Genomic DNA, 24046 nt, shown 5'->3' on the forward strand with positions numbered 1-24046 from the left:
AGAGAAAGTACATGCTTGTTTATATGTGTTAGATAAATTAGATACAAGTAAGAACAGCTAATTTAACTTCATATGTAGAAAATTTTAGAGCAAATTGCAAGCTCTCATTTTCGAGCAACTTCTATGGGGTAAACACTTTACTTAAATTGACTCACTTAACCCTCAGGAGAACCCACAAGATAGATAGTATTATTCTCACTTTAAAGATGATCAAACAGAAGCTCACACACTTAACAGTGGCAAAACCAGCAATGTCTTCCTCAAAAGTCAAGTGTTTCCATTCATTTCGGGCTGGCTCTTAGAGGGAGCTGGGGTGCACAGTATATTAGGGTATCTTCTTTGGCAAAAACTTTTGTTAAAGAGAGCAAGCTGGTTTCAGAGGAATATATATTTTAAAAAATCTGGCTGGGTAGACATTGTCAAGTATCTCTACAGATGTGATACAAGGGAGCAAAGGGACCTCCAGTCCATGTAGCATCACAGAGCAGTACTCAGCTCTGCATAGATGGCTTGAATGGATCTCTGACATCCACAGAACATGAATCTTATATACACAGGAGCTTCTCTAGAGGTGAAAAGGATTGGACCCCCACCCGGAGTATCCCATTTCTCTTCTGAGAGCCTGGGACTTTGACATGGGCATGAGAGTGGCCATGGCAGTGAGGGGATGTAGAAGTCTTCCTTCTATCAGTTCATGACTCTTTGAAGGAAATCTTAAAATTATTCCAAATGTAGTCATCTGGGTCAGGGGCCTCCTTTGTTCAACAACTTATTTAGCAGTTTCCATTCCAGATTCAGGAGAGGAATTCCAGGAAGGAAACTTGCCTTCTAGAAATATTGTCTCTAATATACTGCCCTGCAACAGGAACTAACTTAAGAGAGAACTTTCTGGAAGGACCCATAAGTGTTTTTGAGATTTACTAGAAGCCAGCTTGGCAAACATAGCTATCCAGCCCATAGCCTCATAGCCCAGGAGGTTGTCCAGAAAATGAAGAAGAAATGTATGAAGAAAAGGAATAAAAAAGAGAAAAAATAGAGAGAGAAAGGTGTATAATGAGAAAAGATATTTATTTATGATATGAGAATTAGTTTTCATTTCTGAATTAGTGGAATCCTTTACTGACTGCATTAAATGTGCCAAGCCTTGTGTTAAGGGTGAAAACCAGGCAAGGAGTGGAATATGTTATGGGAGGTGCTGTCTTCTTTTTCTTGTACAATCTTGTTCCAAATTTGTATTTTGAACTCACCGAGGTGCCTCAATTCAAGCTCTGAAAGTACTATGGAATCAGATATCAGTAAAATCTCCTTTTTAATCCTACTTCAGCCCACTAAAGGGGCCATGTCATATAAAAAGAGAGAATTCCCTGGTCCACTGGTTAGGATTCAGCACTTCCACTGCTGAGGCCCCTGGTTCAATCCCTGGTCAGGTAACTAAGATCCCACTGCTGCTGCTGCTAAGTCACTTCAGTCATGTCCGACTCTGTGCGACCCCATAGACGGCAGCCCACCAGGCTCCCCTGTCCCTGGGATTCTCCAGGCAAGAACACTGGAGTGGGTTAAGATCCCACAAATGTGTTCCCCCCACCAAAAATAAAAAATAAAAAACCTAATACTCAGGAGAAATAGAGCCAGGGAAGGCTGTTTGCAAAGGAGGAACCCAGGTTCCTTTTTATTTTTAGTAATGTTCCTTGTTTTTAATTCACATAAGCTTTCTCCATCTCATCATTTCCTGATGCTAGAAACTTAAGCCTTTGGACTTCTTGCTGTTCAAAATTGTGCAGAGGTTAGTACAGTTTGTTAAGTGCTTCTTGAGCTCTTCCCTCTGTTTCATTTGTATTGGATTTATTAATTTTCAGTCTGAACCTGATTATTGCTCCTACTCTATGTCAGCCAACAATCTGAAAAAACACAGAAGACTTTCTGTAAAAGAATACAATCTCGGTTTCGAGGATCTTGCATTGATTCACATTTGTGCTGTTTTCTGGTCTTCCCCAGTGGCTCAGCGGTAAATAATCCACCTGCAGTGCAAGAGATGCAGGTTTGATCCCTGGGTTGAGAAGATCCTCTGGAGGAGGGCATGGCTACCCTCTCTAATATCCTTGCCTGGAGAATCACATGGACAGAGGATCCTGGTGGGCTACAGTCTATAGGGTCGCCAAGAGTCAGACATGACTGAAGTGACTGAGCATGCACGCACAGGCTGTTTTCTACACAACTCTCATGTACATGCCCAGTGCTTATATTTCATTATGTAAATTGGGAATTTTCTTTTTGTAAATCAGTCATTTAAGGACAGTGCACTCTTCCTGAAACCGTGTTAATCACAGGGTATACCAAGATACATGAAATGGAGTCTAGATTCCCAAGTAACCTATGGGAAGTAGAGAAGCTGAATTTGTGATAGAAGGACAATAATATTGCTGGTGTAAGCATGATTTAATGGGAGTTCAGGAGGTGGAGGAAGTTACTTTCCTTGATGGGTCCAGGAAGGCTTCTAGGAGGAGGCTGGAAGCCTCTTCTGTGCTGGGTCATGAGGATGAGCAGGAGTTTGCTGGGCATTAGGGTAAGGATGAGCATTCTGGACAAAGGAATTGATGTGCAACAGTGCACAAAGGCAGGGAAGGCCTAAGTGCTAAGAGACATTAAGTCACTGGTCCAGCTTCTAGGTGAGAAAAATTGGGATCAGACTCTTAAATTGGCATAATATCATCTTTCAACAAAATGAATTCATGTAATTTTTTACTCCTTTTCTGTATTCTTATCTGCAAATGTGATCATGTTACCACTGATGTCCTTCTAAAATCTGGACACAAATGTTGACCTGGATAGGACTGAAGGCTGAGCTATTAGCACTGTGCTGTGTCCTCTTGTTTTGTGGAATTCCTTAATTATTTTGAGTATCAAGTAGCTTTTTGTATATATACTGGGTGTGAAATATTTTTATAGGTGCGTGCATGTGTGCTGAGTTGTGTCAGTCACGTCTGACTCTTTGTGACCCTATGGACCATAGCCCGCAGTCTCCACTGTCCTTGAGATTCTCCAGGTGAGAATACTGGGGTGGATTGCCATGCTCTCCTCCAGGGGATCTTCTCGACCTAGGGATTGAACCTGTGTCTCTTATGTCTACTTCCATTGGAAGGCAGGTTCTTTACCACTACCACCACCTGGAAAGCCCTTTTTATAGGTGTTCAGCTCAGTTCAGTTGCTCAGTCGTGTCTGACTCTTTGCCACCCTATGGAAGGCAGCACGCCAGGCCTCTCTGTCCATCACCAACTCCTGGAGTTTACCCAAACTCATGTCCATTGAGTTGGTGATGCCATCCAACCATCCCATCCTCTGTTGTCTCCTTCTCCTCCTGCCTTCAATCTTGCCCAGCATCAGGGTCTTTTCAAATGAGTCAGCTCTTTGAATCAGGTAGCCAAAGTATTGGAGTTTCAGCTTCAGCACCAGTCCCTCCAATGAACACCCAGGACTGATCTCCTTTAGGATGGACTGGTTGGATCTCCTTGCAGTCCAAGGGACTCTCAAGAGTCTTCCCCAACACTACAGTTCAAAAGCATCAATTCTTCAGCACTCAGCTTTCTTTATAGTCCAACTCTCACATCCATACATGACTACTGGAAAAACCATAGCCTTGACTAGATGGATCTTTGTTGACAAAGTAATGTCTCTGCTTTTTAATATGCTGTCTAGGTTGGTCATAACTTTCCTTCTAAGGAGTAAATATCTTTTAATTTCATGGCTTCAGTCGTCATCTGCAGTGATTTTGGAGCCCCCCCCCCCCAAATAAAGTCAGCCACTGTTTCCACTGTTTCCCCATCTGTTTGCCATGAAGTGATGGGATTGGATGCCATGATCTTAGTTTCTGAATATTGAGCTTTAAGCTAGCTTTTTCACTCTCATTTTTCACTTTCATCAAGAGGCTCTTTAGTTCTTCTTCACTTCCTGCCATAAGGGTGATGTCATCTGCATATCTGAGGTTATTGATATTTCTCCCTGCAATCTTGATTCCGGCTTGTGCTTCCTCCAGCCCAGTGTTTCTCATGATGTACTCTGTGTATAAGTTAAATAAGCAGGGTGACAATATAAAGCCTTGATGTACTCCTTTTCCTATTTGGAACCAGTCTGTTGTTCCATGTCCAGTTCTAACTTTTTCTAAGTTCTAGTTGCTTCGTGACCTGCATACAGATTTCTCAAGAGGCCAGTCAGGTGGTCTGGTATTCCCATCTCTTTCAGAATTTCCCACAGTTTATTGTGATCCACCCAGTCAAAGGCTTTGGCATAGTCAGTAAAGCAGAAATAGATGTTTTTCTGAAACTGTCTTGCTTTTTTGATGATCCAGAGGATGTCGGCAATTTGATCTCTGGTTCCTCTGCCTTTTCTAAAACCAGCTTTTATACATGAAAAGGGTATAAAAGTGAATTAAGAATAATGTAGCCCTTCTGCAATGATTTAGAGTCTCAGTGGGCAGCAAGGCTGTAGAACGTGAAAGTCGCTCAGTCGTGTTGCAAAGAGTCATGACTCTTCCATGGAAGTCCATGGAATTCTCCAGGCAGTAATACTGGAGTGGGTAGTCTTTCCCTTCTCCAGGGGATCTTCCTAACCCAGGGATTGAACCCAGGTCTCCCGCATTGCAGGCAGATCCTTTACCAGCTGAACCACAAGGGTACTCAAGCATCTATAATATGAGGCAAACCCATATACTCTAGTTATAGGGGTCTGTCTGGTTCAAAAGCCGATCTGATTGGCTTAGTCAGTGGGTTTTGTTGATGATGTTATTTTTTAATGTTTAAACTAATTTTTGGAGTCCATGATAACCTTTCCAAAGAGGGATTTTCATATAGAAAATATGATCCTTGGCTTGCCTTAAAATAGCCTCAAAGTGTGGCCATGTAACCATCAGCCAGAGCTGAGTAGAATAGGCCACTTCTAAAAAGCTCAAGAAGTCTTCCCTGCTCCATTCCTCCCTCCTGACTCGCATCCTGTCTGTTCGCTCAGGGATGATACCTATCCGACTCCTGCACACATTTGGGTTCATGAGCCGTCAGACTTGTTAAGTGTCCCAAGAGGAGTCTGGCTGATACTCTGCCTGATCCTTGACCATTCTTCTTTAGATTGTGTTCAGAGAACATCCCCAAACATAATTTCTGATAGTTTCATCTATAGATTTTCTCTGCACATTTTTAACTGTCCTCTATTTCCTTCCAATCAAACCCAAATGATTCAGTTGACAAGAAAGATCTTGGGCTGAGGATTTGTTTATTTGAAAAGGGATTAATACAAACCCATAATTAAACTGGAATTCTCAGCATGATTTTTCTTTAGTATCAAAAGACTGCTAAATGTGAGCTCATTCTATTATTTCATTAGCTTAATCGCCCCATCTGTGTTACAACAGCCACTGAATTAGCAGCCAATGTCATTATGCTATTATTTGTAATTGAGGGACATTGTAAGGTATAGTCTTGGGAAAAAGGTCTTTTGCATTGTGGTAAAAAATGATGCTAAAGTTGAAACTCCAGTACTTTGGCCACCTCATGCGAAGAGTTGACTCATTGGAAAAGACTCTGATGCTGGGAGGGATTGGGGGCAGGAGGAGAAGGGGACGACAGAGGATGAATTGGCTGGATGGCATCACTGACTCGATGGACATGAGTCTGAGTGAACTCCGGGAGTTGGTGATGGACAAGGAGGCCTGGCGTGCTGTGATTCATGGGGTCGCAAAGAGTCGGACACGACTGAGAGACTGAACTGAACTGAACTGAAAAATAACTGTTGAGGGCTTTGGCCACAGGGTTTCTCAAAGCCATCTTGATGTTCGGTACTTGAAATTTCTTCAGCCCTAAGGAGCTCTTGCAACGTGTGCCCTTAATCTGCTGATAGGGAGTTGCCAACTGTTAATACGTTCCTGGACACAGCTTTCCTAATGCAGTGGCTGTTACAGGGGCAACAATGAACACTGCTTGCCGGCAAGGAAAGAAGGACTGTGGTAATAACATTTTATAATTATGAACACTGCTTGGAGTAGCTTTTCTTTTGAACAGAATTGGTTAAATATGACCAAATCTTTGATTTTTGGGTTCATTTTTTCCCACTGTGCTTGGGTTTTTGGGTTTTTTATTTTTCTGTAGGTACAGCTGTTTGTAAAAACATGAAATGTGTACAATTGGCGAGAAGTGAGCTCACTGATGTCAAGGAGTACACAGATAAATATTTAAGGTGTTAATTGTTAGGGATTTATTTTAATGTGAGGAATAATCAGTGTGTCAAATCTGTGTTTTCATATGTATTATGCCTTAGAACAAAATTGTGTAAAAACTGAGTTGATAAAAGGGAAATGTTAATGAATAATACAGTTGGAATGGAGCTATCATGCAGGATATCTGATGTCTGGGAAAGCTTGAGATAAAGTCAGGCTTACCTGGGTCTGTGCCCTAATTGGCTTCTCAGTTTGAGCTACTCCACTTGTTTCTCAATAATAGACATTACTGCAGATAATTTCTAGCAGTAAGGCTTTCCCTTTGATGCCATTTAGAGGAATTTGGGGGCTCTTAATTGTTAACGTATGTTCTTCCTCCAAAGCCAGGATATTTTCCTGTGTGGGGTATTATCCCATGATTCCTCTTGGTCTAACGTGAGAGGAACAAGCTTGTTTGTCTGTTAAAGTGCATGGCTTTTTAAAAACAGAGAACAAGGTTTGACTCACAGCTCTGCCCCTCACCAACCATGAGACCTCAGCCAAGGAGCTTACCTTCCCTTATCCCAGAGAAAGAGTAAAATTCCTCCTGCATACTGTCCACAGACATCCTAGGTCTACTAGTGGGTCATGCTGGGTCTTGAGTACAGGTGAGAAAACACTAGAAAGTGTAGGGAGTGTTACCTATTGGGCAGCCTTATTGGGGGGCTTAATTCCAACTGCCATGTATGAAATGGGTGCATCAAAGAGGTGGTGGCTTTCTTATTATTTTCAACATATTTTGCCTTTATTTTCAGCACACCAAGAGTCATAAAAATTGTGAATGATGCACAGATATTTTACACTGCATCAGTTCAGTTCAGTTCAGTTCAGTTGCTCAGTCGTGTCCGACTCTTTGCGACCCCATGAATCGCAGCACGCCAGGCTTCCCTGTCCGTCACCAACTCCTGGAGTTTACCCAAACTCATGTCCATTGAGTTGGTGATGCCATCCAGCCATCTCATCCTCTGTCGTCCCCTTCTCCTCCTGACCGCAATCCCTCCCAGCATCAGAGTCTTTTCCAATGAGTCAACTCTTCGCATGAGGTGGCCAAAGTACTGGAGTTTCAGCTTTAGCATCATTCCTTCCAAAGAACACCCAGGACTGATCTCCTTTAGGATGGACTGATTGGATCTCCTTGCAGTCCAAGGGACTCTCCAACACCACAGTTCAAAAGCATCAATTCTTTGCTGCATAGCACCCATCAAAGCTTCCTGTTTGGTTTAATGAGTTCCAGGCCTTTTGCTTTCCTATTCGACCAGAGACTCGTGAACCTCGCTGGAGACAGCGAAGAATGGAACTACTCTGCTAATGTATGCTGACTGACAGCAAACTATTCAGGCCTTCAGTTGACTGGATGAGGGCCACCCACGTTAGGGTGAGGAATCTGTTTTACTCAGTCTACCAATTTTTAATTTTTTTAATATTTATTTTTATTTATATGGCCATGCCAGGTCGTAGTTGGGGCACATGGGATTGTCAATCTTTGTTATGGCATGAGGGCTCTTTAGGTGAAGCATGTAGACTCTTAGTTGAAGCATGTGGGATCTAGTTCCCTGACCAGTGATCAATTCTGGGCCCTCTGCACTGGGAGCACAAAGTCTTAGCCACTGGACCACCAGGGAAGTCCCCCTAGTCTACCAGTTTAAATATTAATCTCATCCAAAACCACTGTCACAGAAATACACAGGATAAGGTTTGACTGAACATCTGGGCCCCCCATGGGCCAGTCAAGTTGACAGAAAATTAACCATCACATATACACACATGTATGTATATATATTACGATTATTTTATTTCAGGTAATTGACCTATTTCCTATGGATTTAGGCATAATCTTTTAAGAAAATAAGCTTTACATAGTAGAAAAACTTCAGAAATGAGGATTGCACTTTCTGTAGACATTCCTCTCCACATATACACCTTTACTCCTTTATCAGGAATTCAGAGAATTACAAGAGAACTTGTTTTGTTCCAAATCCTTCAATTAACATCTGAGAACTAGAATCCTGGAGTGATTTATCTAGCTGACACAGAAAAGTAGAGATAAAAGTGGGAATTAAACACATGGCTTCACTAGTGGCTCAGTTGGTAAAGCATCTGCTTGCAGTGCAGGAGACCCAGGTTTGATCCCTGGGTCAGAAAGATCCCCTGGAGAAGGAAATGGCAATCCACTTCAGTATTCTTGCCTGAAGAATTCCATGGACAGAGGAACCTGGTGGGCTACAGTCCATGGGGTTACAAAAAGTTGGACACGACTGAGTGACTAATTTTGACTTTCAAACACGTGGCTCCTTGATACAAGGATTCCATTAGTACCATGTGGCTATTTAGAAATGAGGTGGATCGGTGTGCTACCTGTAGAGATCTCTAGAAGAATGTGCAGAGTCAAGGTAGTGGGATGGAGGGAAGAGAAGAGGGAGGAGCTTGAACTGGATGCTCAAGACAAAGGAAGGGAAGACAAAGTGAGCCTATCACGTGAGTACTCAGACAAGGGAGGAGAAAGAGAAGGGGAGAGTGCTGAAGATCTGCGGTCTGAGGCAAGAAGGACTGGTAATTTGGGGGAAGTGAGATAGAGATCCCCTCCTCTCTGTCTGTTCATTCCCTCCTCTAGGACAGAGAACACGACTCAGATCCTTTTCCGACTCACACCTAGATAAGACAGTCTTCTTCTAGGCCAAGAACTTTGTCAGTCTCCTCAGTTCCATAAGTAGAAGTTAGGGGGCACTCCTTGCACTTGAAATGAGACCTCCCCACCCCAGCCGAGTTGATTCTCCAGGCTCAGCAGCATCAAGTATGGCCAATCACTCCCTCCTCCTTGATGATTCTGACCTGGCAGTGGGGCTTCTTGTGACAGAAACAAGCGTGAAAAGCCTTTAAGATCAGTCCGGGTGCCCTCAAGACAGACAGACCTGTCAATCGGCATGTTGGGTCTGGGACACCACTGTCTCCTGGCTCTCTCATGCCCCTTAGTTTAAAATGCTACTGGTAGCTGCGCCTTATTGTCCTTCTTGCTGTATTTTCCCCACAGAGCTCATCATCCCGTCTATACAGCTTGCATACTTTATTATGTTTATTCTCTCTCTCTCTCTTTTTGTCCGCTGTATTCTCTGATGACTCCCACATACCTCTAACAGCGTCTCACACATAGGTACTCAAGAAATGTTTGCCGAATAAGGCTCCTCAAATCAGTTGCCACTACACAACATTCTTAAGATGCCAAGGTCACTGATGGATAGCGGCTCCATGCCAGCCTTTACCATCTATTGTGCAACTAAAGCTCCATGCCGGTTACCCACGAGGTCAAATGGGGGGGCTGGTATAGACTCCCCCTTTCCTAGTAGGACATGTGCTGCGATACAAGCCCCTTCTTATCTATGGGGACCCTCAGTCCGTTCTAATGCTTCTGGCTCCCAAATCCGCACCCCTCGCTGACCCCACGCAGCTGCCTCTCTCACAACGTAAATCAGCCTTCCGCCAGCAGAGGGCAGGAGCTGCTGCGAAATTCTGTGCTGGGCTTGCGCCTCGTTCCAGTCTGGCCTGTTTTCTTGGCTGGTTCTCCCCTGTTCCTCGAATTCCTCGCCCTCTTCCTGGGCGGGATTGAAGGACACAGGGGCCCGGAGAGTCAGCAAGTTCTTGCGTGCGCGCGTATGTGCTGATAGGATGGTGGGCATCTATACGGGAAAGTCATGTTCCCTCCCTGGGATGATGTTCTCTGGGCTCACTGATCGATCGGCCCACGGCAGCTCGAATAGAACTCCGATGGCGCTGACCCAAGGCCCGGGTGACCGGACCCACAGCGTTTTTCTTCGGGTCTCTTCACCCGCAGAGCTTCCGCCACTGAGGCGCAGATCAAGGACTCCTGACAGGGGTTTCGATGCTCTACCCATAGGGCCTCCGCTTCCTTCTTAGAAACAAACCCTAGACTTGCAAGCACAGCCTGAGGAGGAAGCCCTGCTAGAAGAGGAGGGGGCCTGGAGCTGCGGAGACCCCACATACAGGCTCAGCGCCTTTGCGCTCGGGGGAGGGTTCCCACGGCCGCCTCCTCGGTCGGCAGGGGGCGCTGCGCCGCCTGGAACTCGCGGGCCGAGCAGGACCGGAAACTTTTAATGACTTTCTGGTTCTTCCACCTGGCTTCGAACTTTCAAAAGGCTCTTTTAATCACTGAGGAAAATCTCAGGATAGTAAGCAAGTAGGTTTCAGATTATGAGCGCCTACTGTGTACCAGGAACTCTCCATCACGAAGGAGGCTGATGTGCTGAAGGAGGCAGGTGGAGGAAGGAGGGAATATCTGCAGCTTCCCAGCTGGGTTTTCCGAGGTCAGCTCTGTGCTGCATCACCATGGTAGTTTATGTTTTATGTCATAAATATGAGTTATGAGCTTTGAAAGCAAATAGCTTTGTTTGAGCTTTCGATTTCAAAACAAATAGAAAAGGTGTTTGAGTTTTCTATTACCAGGGACTCTTCCTTGGGTCCCTCGACTGAGAAGGGACTATAGTGAAGTAGTCTATTTGACTTTTTCCTTTAAAAACACACAGATGCGTGTAAATGACAGATGTAAATTCAAACATACTAAGAGAGCAAACCTAGTAAAAAGAATGTTGTCCTCTTGGTTCTTGGTCCAAATTTTATTTTCCAGATGCAATAATTTTTCAGTTTTTTGGGTATACTTTTACAGTCTTTATATCATCTACATGTTACAGGCATTTATAAGTTTGTTGACATGTGGATAGATGCCTCTTCCCCACCTCCCCCCCATAAGTAGTAACATTTTATATTCAGTGTTCTACATTGAATATCTCTTTCCCACTGACAATATATTTTGGACATATTCCATGCCAGTGGCAAGAGTGTTCCTCATTCTATTTAATGTACTGGTTGCTTCAGTTGTGTCCAACTCTTTGAGACCCTATGTACTGTGGCCCCCCAGGCTCCTCTGTCCATGGGATTCTCGAGGCAAGAACACTGGGATGGTTTGCCATGCTCTTTTCCAGGGGATCTTTCCAACCCAGTGATCAAACCCGCATCTCTTAAGTCTCCTGCATTGGCAGGTGGGTTCCTTACCACTAGTGCCATCTGGGAAGCCCCTTCTATTTAATGGCTGAATAGTATTCCTTTGTAAGGGCCGGGAGCCAGCATGGGAGTTTCCACCCATGACAAAGTCATGTGGAGAGGCCTGATATGCAAAGGCGAGTCAGGACTCTAGGGGCTCCCCCGCCGTGGACCTGCCTGAGCGTCTACCCCAAAACCAGAATCTGTCTGTTTTACTATTTTACGACTTTCACCAACTCCTCTGACATTAATGCGGGGCTATCCCCGACCACCTTTCTCTGAAGGAAATCAATTTGGAGCTCTAGTTAATTAGCCTCCTGTGCATAATAGGAGTGTTTCAATCTAAACCCCTCAGACGGCTCTCTAATTTGCCTGACAGGTTTACCCAGACTCCTACAGCATACGATTGTTTACAGTCTCCCAACCGAGAGGCACGGGAAGCTTAAGATATTCAAATAGTATAGAGCCTCTCGGAGAGTTAGAAATTGTCAGAATAGAAATAGTAGAAGATTTCATTGTTGAGCCAATGCTTGCTGCCAAGTTTCCACATCCCCTGTATTGTATCCTTGGAAGTATATTAATTAATATAGTTGGTATATAGAAAAAATAAGTAGTGGCCTTGGTGTTAACAACTTTAGACCCTTAAGGTAATACATTCTTTCCTTTGTTGTAAGCCCACTGCACCTTTGCCCTAAAGGAATGCAACTTTATCTAACACCTTCGGAGGATGGCGCCAAACTTTAAAATAATTACTCTTAGAGAAAATAAGTCTATGGTTGACAAACCTTGATCAGAATCATAAAATGTTAACAGGTCTTCTGGCCAAAAGATGGTGTAAATCACCTAAACCATTTGTATACGTTAAGCTTGCAGAAAAGAAAGCCTGTTCTCAATAAGGATCAAAGACTGCTGACTTTGCATGACTTTACACCCCCTATTATCCTCTATGCACAACTTAAGGTATATAAGCTCCCTTTGAAAATAAAGCTACGGGCCTTGCTCAAAGCTTGGTCTCCCCGTGTCGTTCTTTCTTGCTTCCTTTTCTCTCCTTTTCTTTTCTGTTCTTCCTTCAGGACATATAATTGGAGTGTGGGGGTCCTCTGGGACCACTTACTTGCCTGGGCTTCTAAGACCCACTCGAGAAGGTGCCTAAGGTGGGGCACCTTCAGCGATTCGAGAGGGCGCCTGCGGCCTCCGTGGTCAGAGCAAACCTGATGTCACGGGTTTTATTGACTTTCCGCGTAAACCAGTTATAATGAGCCTCTAATCTCTCTGCTTTGCTATCCTTTTCACCAACGCCGTCCTCCCGAGGGAATCCCTGGATCCAACCGGGGCTAGACCCCGGTATGTAGGGATATACTATTGTATTTTATACAGCCCCATGTTCAGGATATTCTGTTTATTTTCAAAGTTTTACTAGTATAAACAAATTGGAATGAATATACTGGAACAAAAGCAGCAGTATTAAGCATCATGTGTTTATTTATAGTGCCCTGCTATTGGCGGGTTACCTCTGGTACTATGGGTTTTCCTAGGGCCTTATGTTCTGAAGCTCCTATGTGGGTGTAGGGTGGGAGATGCTGTGGCTTGACAACAGAAAACCCTTCCAAATACACATGGTGTTGCTGAACCTAGTGAAGCCTGGGAAAAGTGAATATTTTTGGCACAATTCAGTTGGTTTTTCTTGTAACAGGAATCTGAGGAGTCAGTATCAATTGGGTCAAACTTTGGTCTTTTATGAGACTGACGCGCTGCCCACTGCACTTAGAAAGTGCTTTTAATACTGGAGAGCGTTAAAATAATAACCATGTTTATATATGGAGGATAAGCTAAGATACTGGGCTTCCCTGGTGGCTCAGATGGTAAAGAATCCACCTGCAATGTGGGAGACCTAGGTTCAATCTCTTGGTTGGGAAGATCCCCTGGAGGGAGGGCATGGCAACCCACTCCAGTATTCTTGCCTGGAGAATCCCCATGGACAGAGGAGCCTGGCAGGCCCCAGTCCGTGTGGTTCCAAGGAGTCGGACACGACTGAGCGACTAAGCACAAACTAAGATACCAGGATAGATAACTTATTTTGTATTCACACTGAACATATTTAAGAGCATATTGATTGTTCTCATTTGTAAAAGAATTTTAAAATTTAAATCAACCCTCACAATATTCCATCAGGCAGGTATAATTATCCCCATTTTAGAGATTATACTGAGGCCCTGAGAGTGACATAATAGCAGGTAGAAACAGAGCTTGATGTTCTCCTTCATTGTGGCTGCTCCTTAGAGGGAGGCAGGATGCACAGTAGGTTTAAGGTAAGTGTCATCCATGTAGGTTGCCTCTGAGTCTTTTGTCTAAGGAGGGCGTATCATCCAGGCTGAAATACCTGCTTTATCAGGGTTTTGTTTCCAAGGTAAAAATGTTGTTTCCTTAATAAAAGGTATTTATAGGAATATATTTATATTCATATTTATGAATTATATTTATATTTATTTTCATTCAAAAAATTTACTTAAGCATCTGACTATTTGAGACACAAGTACGATGAACTGAGGCCTTCTATTTCACGTGGTGGGTCTCAGCCAAAACCTTTGATCATTTCTCCCTTTATTCAATGGGAAAATGTCAAAATGACAGTAGGTTAATCGTGTGCACTCAGGTGGTGATGGGGTCAGGTGAACACAGGCTTATGCTAAGATGCAGATCCCTGATTAGAAGTACTTGTAGCTGGAGTTGTCTTGGGCTCCCAAGGCAAATGGTACCTCCACTTCCTCTCACCTTGGAATAGCCCCAATATCGAGACACTATCGAATTCCATCATAGGCTTATGAAGTCAGAGTCAGCTAAAGTGAGTCCCAAATGCCAGGGTGGGAACAGGTGATGACGGAATCACCTGAAGGAAGATTTGGAAGTGCTGACTGCTGAGCTCCTGAATTCTGTCGTTTTCTAAATGCAACAAAGGCATAGGCAAGATTCACTTTGTGACTGAGTGGAACACAAAGACTAGGTATTGGTGATCACCACAGTGCCATAGTTTCTTCTAAGGCATCTGAATAAAGACCACGGAAAGTGCCCACAGAATTCAACCTCATTTGACCTCTCAGTAAAACAGTCCCCATTTTAAGACCCTGTGGAATTCATGATGACTGACCAAACACTACTGTTTGTTTTGATAGATCACCTACAACCAATATCCACCTCCCACTGCCTAGAATAATAGCTTGATACCAGAAAAACCACAATTGGATTTCTGGCCTCACAAAATGTTATGGGAGAGCAGCAATATGGGTATGAACCCAAGTTTCAGAATGGGACAACCTCACCTCGACCACACACCCCAACCTCTGCCCAGTATTCCATAACAGCAGGACTCAGAATGTTTGCTCTCAGTATCACTAAAAGTTATTGAAGGAACTTCCCTGGTGGCTCAGTTGTCAAGACTCTGTGCTCCCACTGCAGGGGGCCTGGGTTTGATCCCTGGTCAGGGAGCTAGATCCCACATGCTCTGATTAAAAGTTTGCATGCTACACTAAAGATCTGCTGCAACTAAAGAGGGAAGATCCCATGTGCAAATAAGACCCAGTGCAGCCTAAGTAAATAAATATTTAAAAAAAGAAATAAAAGTTATTGAGAACAGCAAAGAGCTTTTGTTTATTTGATTATATCTCTCTATATGTACTTTATTATAAATTAGGACCAAGAAATTTTAGAATGCTTAACCATTAACTCAAAATTCATTTAATAATAGCAATAGTGAATCATTAAATGTTGATATATATCATGTATTTTTTTTTAAAAGCCTATTTTCTAAAACAAAAAAAAATTTTATAAGCAGAATACCGTTGTTTCACATTTTCTTTACCGGCTGACTCTGTGTTGACAATTGGATTCTATATCTGCTTTTGCATTCATCCATTGTACTATGAGAGTTTGCTAAATTATGTAAAGAGAATCCTGCCTCATATAGTTAAATGGTTTGAAAGGTAAGACCCTAATAGATACTGCAAAATGGTTTGTTCAAGGACCATGAGGGTCCTTGAACCATTCTTGACCTAATCAGTGCATGCATTCCATTTCTCAGATCACAGGTGTTGATTCTGAGGTCAACCTTTTACACAACCAGATATATTTGATGGAAATGTTGGCAGTTGAAGACAGGGCTATCTTCTGCTGGACTTATTCCTGAGGTGGTAAAAGGTTTGGAGTTGTTGCAGTCACCTTAAAAAAATGTGAGAGAAATTTGCCTGATGTGTGCACCAGGATCTTGGAGAGATGGAAATGGAGAAAGAGAGGGAAACTTCGGTTTTCTTTTCATCATCAGAGTTCTGATAAGCTGCACATTAAGCCATAACAGTTCCTTGTTTCTCGGGACAGTGTAACTGCTCTTTCAGATTGTTAGGACATCACCAGCAAGGCCAAGTACGTGGAGGGAAGGGCCTTCAGCACACCGTTGTGGCCAAAGGAACTCCTAAACAGTCAAAGCTGTGGAGGACCCTGTGGGTCAGAAGCTGGCCAAAATTTGGGGAAGGTGTAGAGGGTATTAAAGTAGATGAATGAATGTATTTATTTAATCCTCCACTTGGTTTTGAATCTCTGTTTTTGAGATAACTGCTCACAATGAAAGAACTGTGGCAAAAGGCTCTCACATTTTGTTAAAAAGGAAATGAAGAATTCATTCTTTCTCATTATCAGTTGCCACTACAGCTCTTGATTCCCCTCCAGACAAATTTCACCTTCCAGGTGAGACTGAATTTCTGGTAAGTTCAGATTTGGTAATGTCCATATGGTGTGCTGTGGGTCGCATTTTTTAACTCAGTGGAGTATGTGAATGATTTGATCTATTCAGTATTCTTTTCCATTTTAATCACCCTGCTGTTCCTGTTCACTAAGTTCTCTCATGTCACCAGTTTTGAGTTCAATATACCTTGAAATACTAAGAATTTTGAAGTAGGCATTGTCCTTATGAAATTATTGTAACTCAGACTTCAGACACAAGTAACAGTTATCCATTTAAACAGTTATGTTTAATAACATAAGTAAAGTTTTAGTGTCAAAAAAGGCTGTGTTTCATAGGTAATTTGAACTGGGGATGAGAACAGAATTTCTGTGCTCTCTTCCCTACTCCTTGCCTCACTCTTTTTTATTTCTTTAAATTTTACTGAGATACAATTGACACACAGCACTACGTAAGTTTAAGGTGTACAGCACAATGGTTTGACCTACAAACGTGATGCAGTGATCATCACAATAAGTTTAGTGAACATTCATTATCTCATATGGATGCAAAATTAAAGAAATAGAAAAAAATTGTCCTTTTTATGAGAACTGTTAGGATTTACTCTCTTAACACCTTTCGTATGTAACATACAGCAGTGTTAATTGTATTTATCATGTTGTGCATTACAGCTGTAGCACTTATTTATCTTTTAATCTGAAAATAGTTTAACCTGAAGATGAAGATTGACTATCTTCATCCAATTCCTCCTCGCTCTCATCCCCTACCCCTGGTAACCACAAACCTAATCTCTTTCTATGAGTTTGCTTCATTTGTTTGTGTGTGAAGTATAGTTGACCTATAGCACTGTTAGCTCCTGATACACAGCAGAGTGATTCGATATTTCTGTACATTTCAAAATGGACACCGTGACATCTAGTTGTCATTTGTTACCAAAGATACTACATAATTTTTGACTATATTCCCCCACACCGTAAATGTGCACCTGAGACTCATTTGTTTCATAGCTAGAATTTTGTACACCTTAATCTCCCTCACCTGGCTCTTTCATTTCCTCACTGTACTCCCCTCTGGCAAACACCTGTTTGTTCTCTGTATCTATGATTCTGTTTTGTTATGCTTGCTCATCTGCTGTTTAGATTCCACATATAAGTGACATCATACAGTATTTGTCTTTCACTCTCTGCTGTTTCACCAAACGTAATACCCTCTAGGTCCATCCATGTTGTCACCGTCTCTCTCCCTTATGTGATTCAAGTGGAAACACGGTGTGTAAAATCTCAGTTCCAGACAAAAACCAATCACAGGGTTTAGATCAGATTCCTCTCCTCTCACATCTCCTGACCTGACCCTGGGACCCTCTTGCTCTGATCTGAGGGTCATTTGAGACAAGCCTCTTTGTACCCTCCAGAGGAACTTGCTTTGCAATGTTCCTGATGTTAGACCATAAAGCACAAGCAGTAACAATGTGAACTGCCCGTTCACTTCATGCTGGACCTTACAGAGTGTGTTGCTATCACTAACGACTTTCACTCCTCCAAGACTTCTTTGAGACTGGGTACTATTGTGAGCATTTTACAAAATTGGAAATGGAGGTCTAGTGGACCCCAAGGAACGTGTCCTTGGAATATGCTGATGTGGACAATTAACTTTTTTAATAGTGGCCACCGTGCTGCTGGCCTCAGGTTTAATGCAGCCAGATCTTGAATGTCTATCACAGAGGGTGGTGGAAGCGAAGCCTTCCTTGCTCTGCGTTGAATCCTCACGCCTCCTAAGAAAGATGAGCTACTTTTAAGCTTTAGGGCCACCACCTCTCTCTGACCCCAACCCAACCTTCAGCACAGGAACCGGGGAAGCTGAGGAACAGGGAAATAGCAGGAAGAAGGTGGGGGAAGCCTAAGGGCAGGAGGGAGAGTGTGGTTCAGGGAGGGAGAACAATAGGGGCTTTGTGAGAGGATGAAGGTACATTTTCCTGCCACAAGGAAGTCTCCTCTGTTCCCCTCTCCCTCCACTTTGAATCCTTCATTAAAATCTGATCATTTGAAGTTGAAAACAGAATCCCAAATCTGCACTTTTTCTTCTGCTGTGTTGCCATTACCTTATCCCTTGCCTCTGGGATTTGGCCTGGGTAGCATGAGTTCCTGACTGTCCCACAGTTCCTGCACAGCTGGCAGACTCGTCTTCAGGTCACATTATTAGAGTATGTGACATGCTCCATTGGTACCCCATAAGAAATTGCTCTTTACCTATCTTCACAGGTATGAAGCACCTGAGCCTCATTTCCCTCTATCATTAATGCTCATGATTAAAATGCTCTTGTCCTGTAAAACTAATTTTTATTTTTCTTTTTTTTTTAATTTTATTTTTAAACTTTACATAATTGTATTAGTTTTGCCAAATATCAAAATGAATCCATCACAGGTATACATGTGCTCCCCATCCTGTACCCTCCTCCCTCCTCCCTCCCCATACCATCCCAGTGCACTAGCCCCAAGCATCCAGTATCGTGTATCAAACCTGGAATGGCATCTCGTTTCATACATGATATTTTACATGTTTCAATGCCATTCTCCCAAATCTTCCCACCCTCACCCTCTCCCACAGAGTCCATAAGACTGTTCCATACATCAGTGTCTCTTTTGCTGTCTCATACACAGGGTTATTGTTATCATCTTTCTAAATTCCATATATATGCGTTAGTATACTGTATTGGTGTTTTTCCTTCTGGCTTACTTCACTCTGTATAATAGGCTCCAGTTTTGTCAGGCCCTTTGAATGCTTTCTCTCGGTGTGACTATCCCCTTAGTTTCTGAATGACCAACTTCTCATATTGCTCAGAATTTACTCCTTTTTGGGTCCCTGACAACCACACTGCAGATTGATTTCTATGAACTAACTGAGACCCACTACAGGTGGCCTGCTGCGTGGATGTGAGACCCGTGGATGTGGAGGGCCAACAGTCCTACCCTTTTTTAATAAGGGACTTGAGCATCTGTGAATTTTGAAATCTTCTGGGTTGAGGAACGAATTCCCTGAAGATACCGAGAGATAGCTGTACATTGTATTCCTCAGTATAGTTTTCCTCCCTGACACCTATCACCTGAAAAAAATAATTTTCTAAGTTCAATTCTTCTCAGTAGAAGAGGCACCATAAGGGCAGGAGTGTATCTGTGTTTATATTGCATCCGCACGACCTTAGAAAACTACCTAGAAGACAATACCTGCACATCGGTTATCTGTTGAGTGAATGAAGGGATGAGTGATGGGCGAGGGGAAGACGACACAAGGCAGAGAATGATGGGGCAGCTGAGTTAACTGTTAGAGAGGCTGTGTCCATGTCTGGGAAGAGACACATGCTCTGTAGAGACAAGAAGGTTCACCGCATCCTGCATCATGGCCAATGTGACTCCAGCCTTGCAGTATTCCAACTCCTCCTTCTGTTACTCCAAAGCATTTGGAAGAGTGAAATCATGTCTTTCCACTGTTTATTAACCTGAAGTCAGTGGTTTCTGCTGAGCTCCAGAATTTTCCAAACCTAAGGTCTCCATGCAATAACTCCAACCAGAGGAACAAATCTTCCAATGGCTTCTCCAGAGAAGATGCTCCAGTGCAGCTGGTGTGTGCAGTACTACCAAGAGCAAGAATGAATGATCATATGAGGGGGGTGGGAGGAAAGGAAATTGCTATATATCTGGAGCTGGAAAAGGAGCTGATATAAAGGAAGTCAGAAACACCAGACTCAAGGACAGAGGTACAGATTTGATGACAAGCCACCTCTGTTTTATTCTGTGTGAAGTCCTGCAAAAGATTCAGCCTGTCTCCCAAGCAATCCCTTGAATGCTGCTCCTGACCCCAGTGTGTGAGGAGCTTTCCCTTCCTGCTCCTCACTGATTCCTGAGTGCAGCTCTGGGATGGAGGGAGAGTAGGGGCTGTCATTATTGGCTTCCTTTTCTGTCAGTCTATTTCCAGAGTCCTGGAGCCTGTGCCCCTTCCTGACCTGAATGTGAATGAGCCACTGACCGATCCTTGGGAGAGGGCCTCATTCCAGGTCTCCTTCCTGACCTTCTCCACCACATGACAGGCTGCTGCCTCCTCCAGGGCATAGAAGTTCTCAGAAAAGGGTGTCACCCCTTCTCCAGGTAGTACTAGAATCTGATCATGTACTACCCGAACACTTTATATCATTCCACATTAGACTCAAACTGGATCCACCCCTAGGATGACCATACATACCTGAAGATTTGATATACTTATTTAAAAATGGATCTCTGAGCCTAAAATTTGCTTTTTTCTTTTGGTCTTATCACAATTATGATATTCCCCTTTCTTTTCATTTTTACACCATATAGTTTACTGCTATCATTTAGTGTATGATTCTTCGATCAGAATAAAATACATTTGTTTCTAGTTACTGAGGACTCTGTGCCCCCTGATATTGAGACAGTCAGCTATGAATGGAAGCCTCGGTTTCCTGCCCTACAGCAGAGAGAAGGAAAAGTCTGCACAACTTCAAGACACAGCAACCTCTTATCCTCATGTCTCTCATTTTCCCACAAATCTCTGTTGAGAAGGAGAAATGCCTCTAGACCAGGATGTAGCCACACGACAGAAGGGCACAAGCAGACACACAGAGCCTTGTGTGTAATGTTGTACAGTTTATTGTGGGTACATATGTAGCTTCAGCTGAGCAAAGCTTAAAGGGCACAGGGGGGCTGGTGCCATGAGGACTGATGCTGATCTCCTGGGAAGATCGGGGGATAGGACTGCAGCCATGACCATGGGGCTTGGCAGGTAAGCACAGGCCAAAGTGCTGACCCCAAATTTAGATGATGTTATCCAAGTGAACTGGAACCACAGGGTACCTGGGACTGTCCCGAGGTGATCTGTTGTCACAGGCAACGATGAAGATCCTCCATGCCCTTGTCTGTTGGTATTGGCAGTTTGTGTAATTCAATGCAGGTCTTGTGAGGTTGCAGTAGGTTATAGGCACTTGGACTGAGCTATTATGACAGTTCATCCTGCCTGGTTTAGAGCAGGTTACATTTGGGGTGTTACAAATACCAGCTACATAAGCAAATGTTCTGTGGAGAAAAGTATTTTTATTTTTACATACCATTCTGTAACGGTTAACCACTCTCATTGCGGCATTGCATTGAGGGTGGGCCATATTTATGTGCTGAATCTCAAACCACTGAGCCCGGGTTAAAGTACCAGGTTGGGCATGGAGTGAGATCACCATTCCCAAGAGCCCCAGCAGCAAAATGAGACGAAGCCGAGAATCCTGCTGTATTGGAACCATGTTTCCTGTGAAAAGAAGGGTATATTTTGCATCCCAGCCACTAATAGTACAGTCCCTCCTCACTCACCCAGCAGACCCTGGCTGTCACTGTGTTTCTAGCTCCTTTCTCCTCACCCCAAAGTCTGTCCTGTGCCCTGGGCTCTAACTTAAGCCCTAGGGCTCCTTGTCTTACCCAGTACCTCTGCTGTGGCTCCTGTGAGAACAGATCCAGCTGAATGTCCTGGGGCTCAGGGGCAGCTGGTGTACCCCCATCCTTGGGACTGGAGATATAGAGCAGTCCCTGTGGGTGGGGCCAGCAGAAGCACGAGGGTTCCAAGTTTAGGGCATGAAGAAACCCGCAGACTGGCACAGGGCCCACTCATGCAATGAGCCTCTTTGTTTCATCATTTGCCAATCTGTGTGTCCCCAGGGACACACCACTGCTGCTTCTCTTGTAGGAAACCTAATTCTAGGCAGATGCCTAGAATTGAACAATCTAGGATTGTTCAGGGCCCAGCTCTGCCACTGGGTCTGGACTTTCAGATAAAAAGTATCACTGGCTGCAGAATGGCCTTAGATTTTATAACTTAGCTTGGGGGCAACACATTGAAAGACTAAAGTACATAAAGGCAGGCCCAGTACTCAGCAAATAAGGGTCAGGGAGGCTTGTTTGCACAAGAGGAATTCAGGTCTCCGTTTAATTTTTAGTAATCGTCCCGGTTCCCTCTCACCCAAATATTCTTTATCTCTTCACCTCCCTGTGCTGGAAAATTGAGCTCTGGATTTCTCATTGCACAAAATCCTATAAGCAATTAGTTTGCATCTATGAGTTTCTGTTCTTGTTGTCTTTTTTTTTTCCTGCTTCCCATGCACTGAATTCTCTTTCTTTTGTTTTTAGCCTGGCCTGATTTTTGCTCTCGCTTCCTGTGAAGTAGCATAACCTTAAACACCTAAAAGAAAGTCTGTAAGATCTACCAGAGAATGAACATTTAGTATTAAAGAGGGGATTCCAAGCTAGAGCTTGAATTCTTGCATTCTTTTTAATCTGTGATATTTTCTACAAAACAGTCTGCCTTAGAGCCACCATTTATCTTTCTAGTACATTTCATTTCTCATTGTTAACAGGAAAAAACTTTTTTAATTTATAAAATGAGCATTAGTGGATAAGACATTGCCTTCCTGGAACTATGGAAGTCATAGCGTATAACTTGATGCATGAAACATACTCTTGGTCCTCAGAGAAGCAGAGAAAAATTATGGTACACCCGTGATTTTATTACAGTGTGATAGAGGTAAAAACATTGTGTGAAGACATTTTTTGAGGGGCACTTCAGACAAAGGGATAGGAAGGTTTCCAGAGGAAATGTCCATTTGAGCAGGGTTATAAAGGATAAGTAGCGTTTAGGGACTTTAGGAATAAATGAGCATTCTAGACTTAGAAGATGGTGTGGGACACTGTACAGACAGGAAAAATGTATTAAGGTATGAAGAGCCTTCAGGTAAGAGATGTTAAATCTCTGGTCTAACCTCTAAGTTAGAAAACTAGATTAGGTCCTTAAATGGTACTGTACAGTCTGCCACGAAAATTAATCCACGTTATTTATTTTTACTGTCTTTCTATATTTCTGTCATCTAGAAATGCAATTATTTTACCATTGATGTCTTTAAATAAACATTGACATAATGGTGACCTAGATAGGACTCAGTTCAGTTCAGTTCAGTCGCTCAGCCGTGTCCGACTCTTTGCGACCCCATGAATCACAGCACGCCAGGCCTCCCTGTCCATCACCAACTCCCGGAGTTCACCCAGACTCACGTCCATCAAGTCAGTGACGCCATCCAGCCATCTCATCCTCTGTCGTCCCCTTCTCCTCCTGCCCCCAATCCCTCCCAGCATCAGAGTCTTTTCCAATGAGTCAACTCTTCGCATGAGGTGGCCAAAGTACTGGAGTTTCAGCTTTAGCATCATTCCTTCCAAAGAAATCCCAGGGCTGATCTCCTTCAGAATGGACTGGTTAGATCTCCTTGCAGTCCAACGGACTCTCCAGAGTCTTCTCCAACACCACAGTTCAAAAGCATCAATTCTTCGGCACTCAGCTTTCTTCACAGTCCAACTCTCACATCCATACATGACCACAGGAAAAACCATAGCCTTGACTAGACGAACCTTTGTTGGCAAAGTAATGTCTCTGCTTTTGAATATGCTGTCTAGGTTGGTCATAACTTTCCTTCCAAGGAGTAAGTGTCTTTTAATTTCATGGCTGCAATCACCATCTTCAGTGATTTTGGAGCCCCCCAAAAGAAAGTCAACCACTGTTTCCACTGTTTCCCCATCTATTTGCCATGAAGTGATGGGACTGGATGCCATGATCTTAGTTTTCTGAATGTTGAACTTTATGCCAACTTTTTCACTTTCCTCTTTCACTTTCATCAGGAGGCTCTTTAGTTCTTCTTCACTTTCTGCCATAAGGGTGGTGTCATCTGCATATCTGAGGTTATTGATATTTCTCCCGGCAATCTTGATTCCAGCTTGTGCTTCTGCCAGCCCAACGTTTCTCATGATGTACTCTGCATAGAAGTTAAATAAGCAGGGTGCCACTAATCACAACTACTAATTTTAGGTAGTGTGCTTTTTCCTCTTGGTTGTTTTCAGGGAACTGGGTTAGTATAACACTTCAAAGGGACCTTTTCCCCTCAACATGAAGACACGTTTTTTCATGGAGAATAAATTTCTAAACCTTTCTTAGTCCTG

The 24046-nt window shown here is 43.3% G+C and overlaps 1 protein-coding gene across 2 annotated transcripts; it reads right to left on the minus strand.

The window, feature by feature from the left end:
• Nucleotides 1–20663: 20663 nt before the first annotated feature.
• RNASE2 (ribonuclease A family member 2) lies at nt 20664–21622 on the minus strand. Of its 2 annotated transcripts, none has more exons than XM_070796779.1 (2): nt 21495–21622; nt 20664–21320 (listed from the first exon to the last, which is right to left on the minus strand). In XM_070796779.1, the coding sequence occupies exons 1-2, from the start codon at nt 21565–21567 to the stop codon at nt 20839–20841; spliced, it is 555 nt and encodes a 184-aa protein (XP_070652880.1). In that variant the 5' UTR covers nt 21568–21622; the 3' UTR covers nt 20664–20838. The 2 variants fall into 2 exon arrangements, with proteins under 2 accessions (XP_070652880.1, XP_070652881.1); XM_070796780.1 differs by having other exon boundaries at nt 21488–21600.
• Between the last annotated feature and the right edge of the window lie 2424 nt (nt 21623–24046).

The sequence above is a fragment of the Bos indicus genome, chromosome 10, assembly GCF_029378745.1.
Source record: "Bos indicus isolate NIAB-ARS_2022 breed Sahiwal x Tharparkar chromosome 10, NIAB-ARS_B.indTharparkar_mat_pri_1.0, whole genome shotgun sequence".
In the NCBI taxonomy this organism is placed as follows: Eukaryota; Metazoa; Chordata; class Mammalia; order Artiodactyla; family Bovidae; genus Bos; species Bos indicus.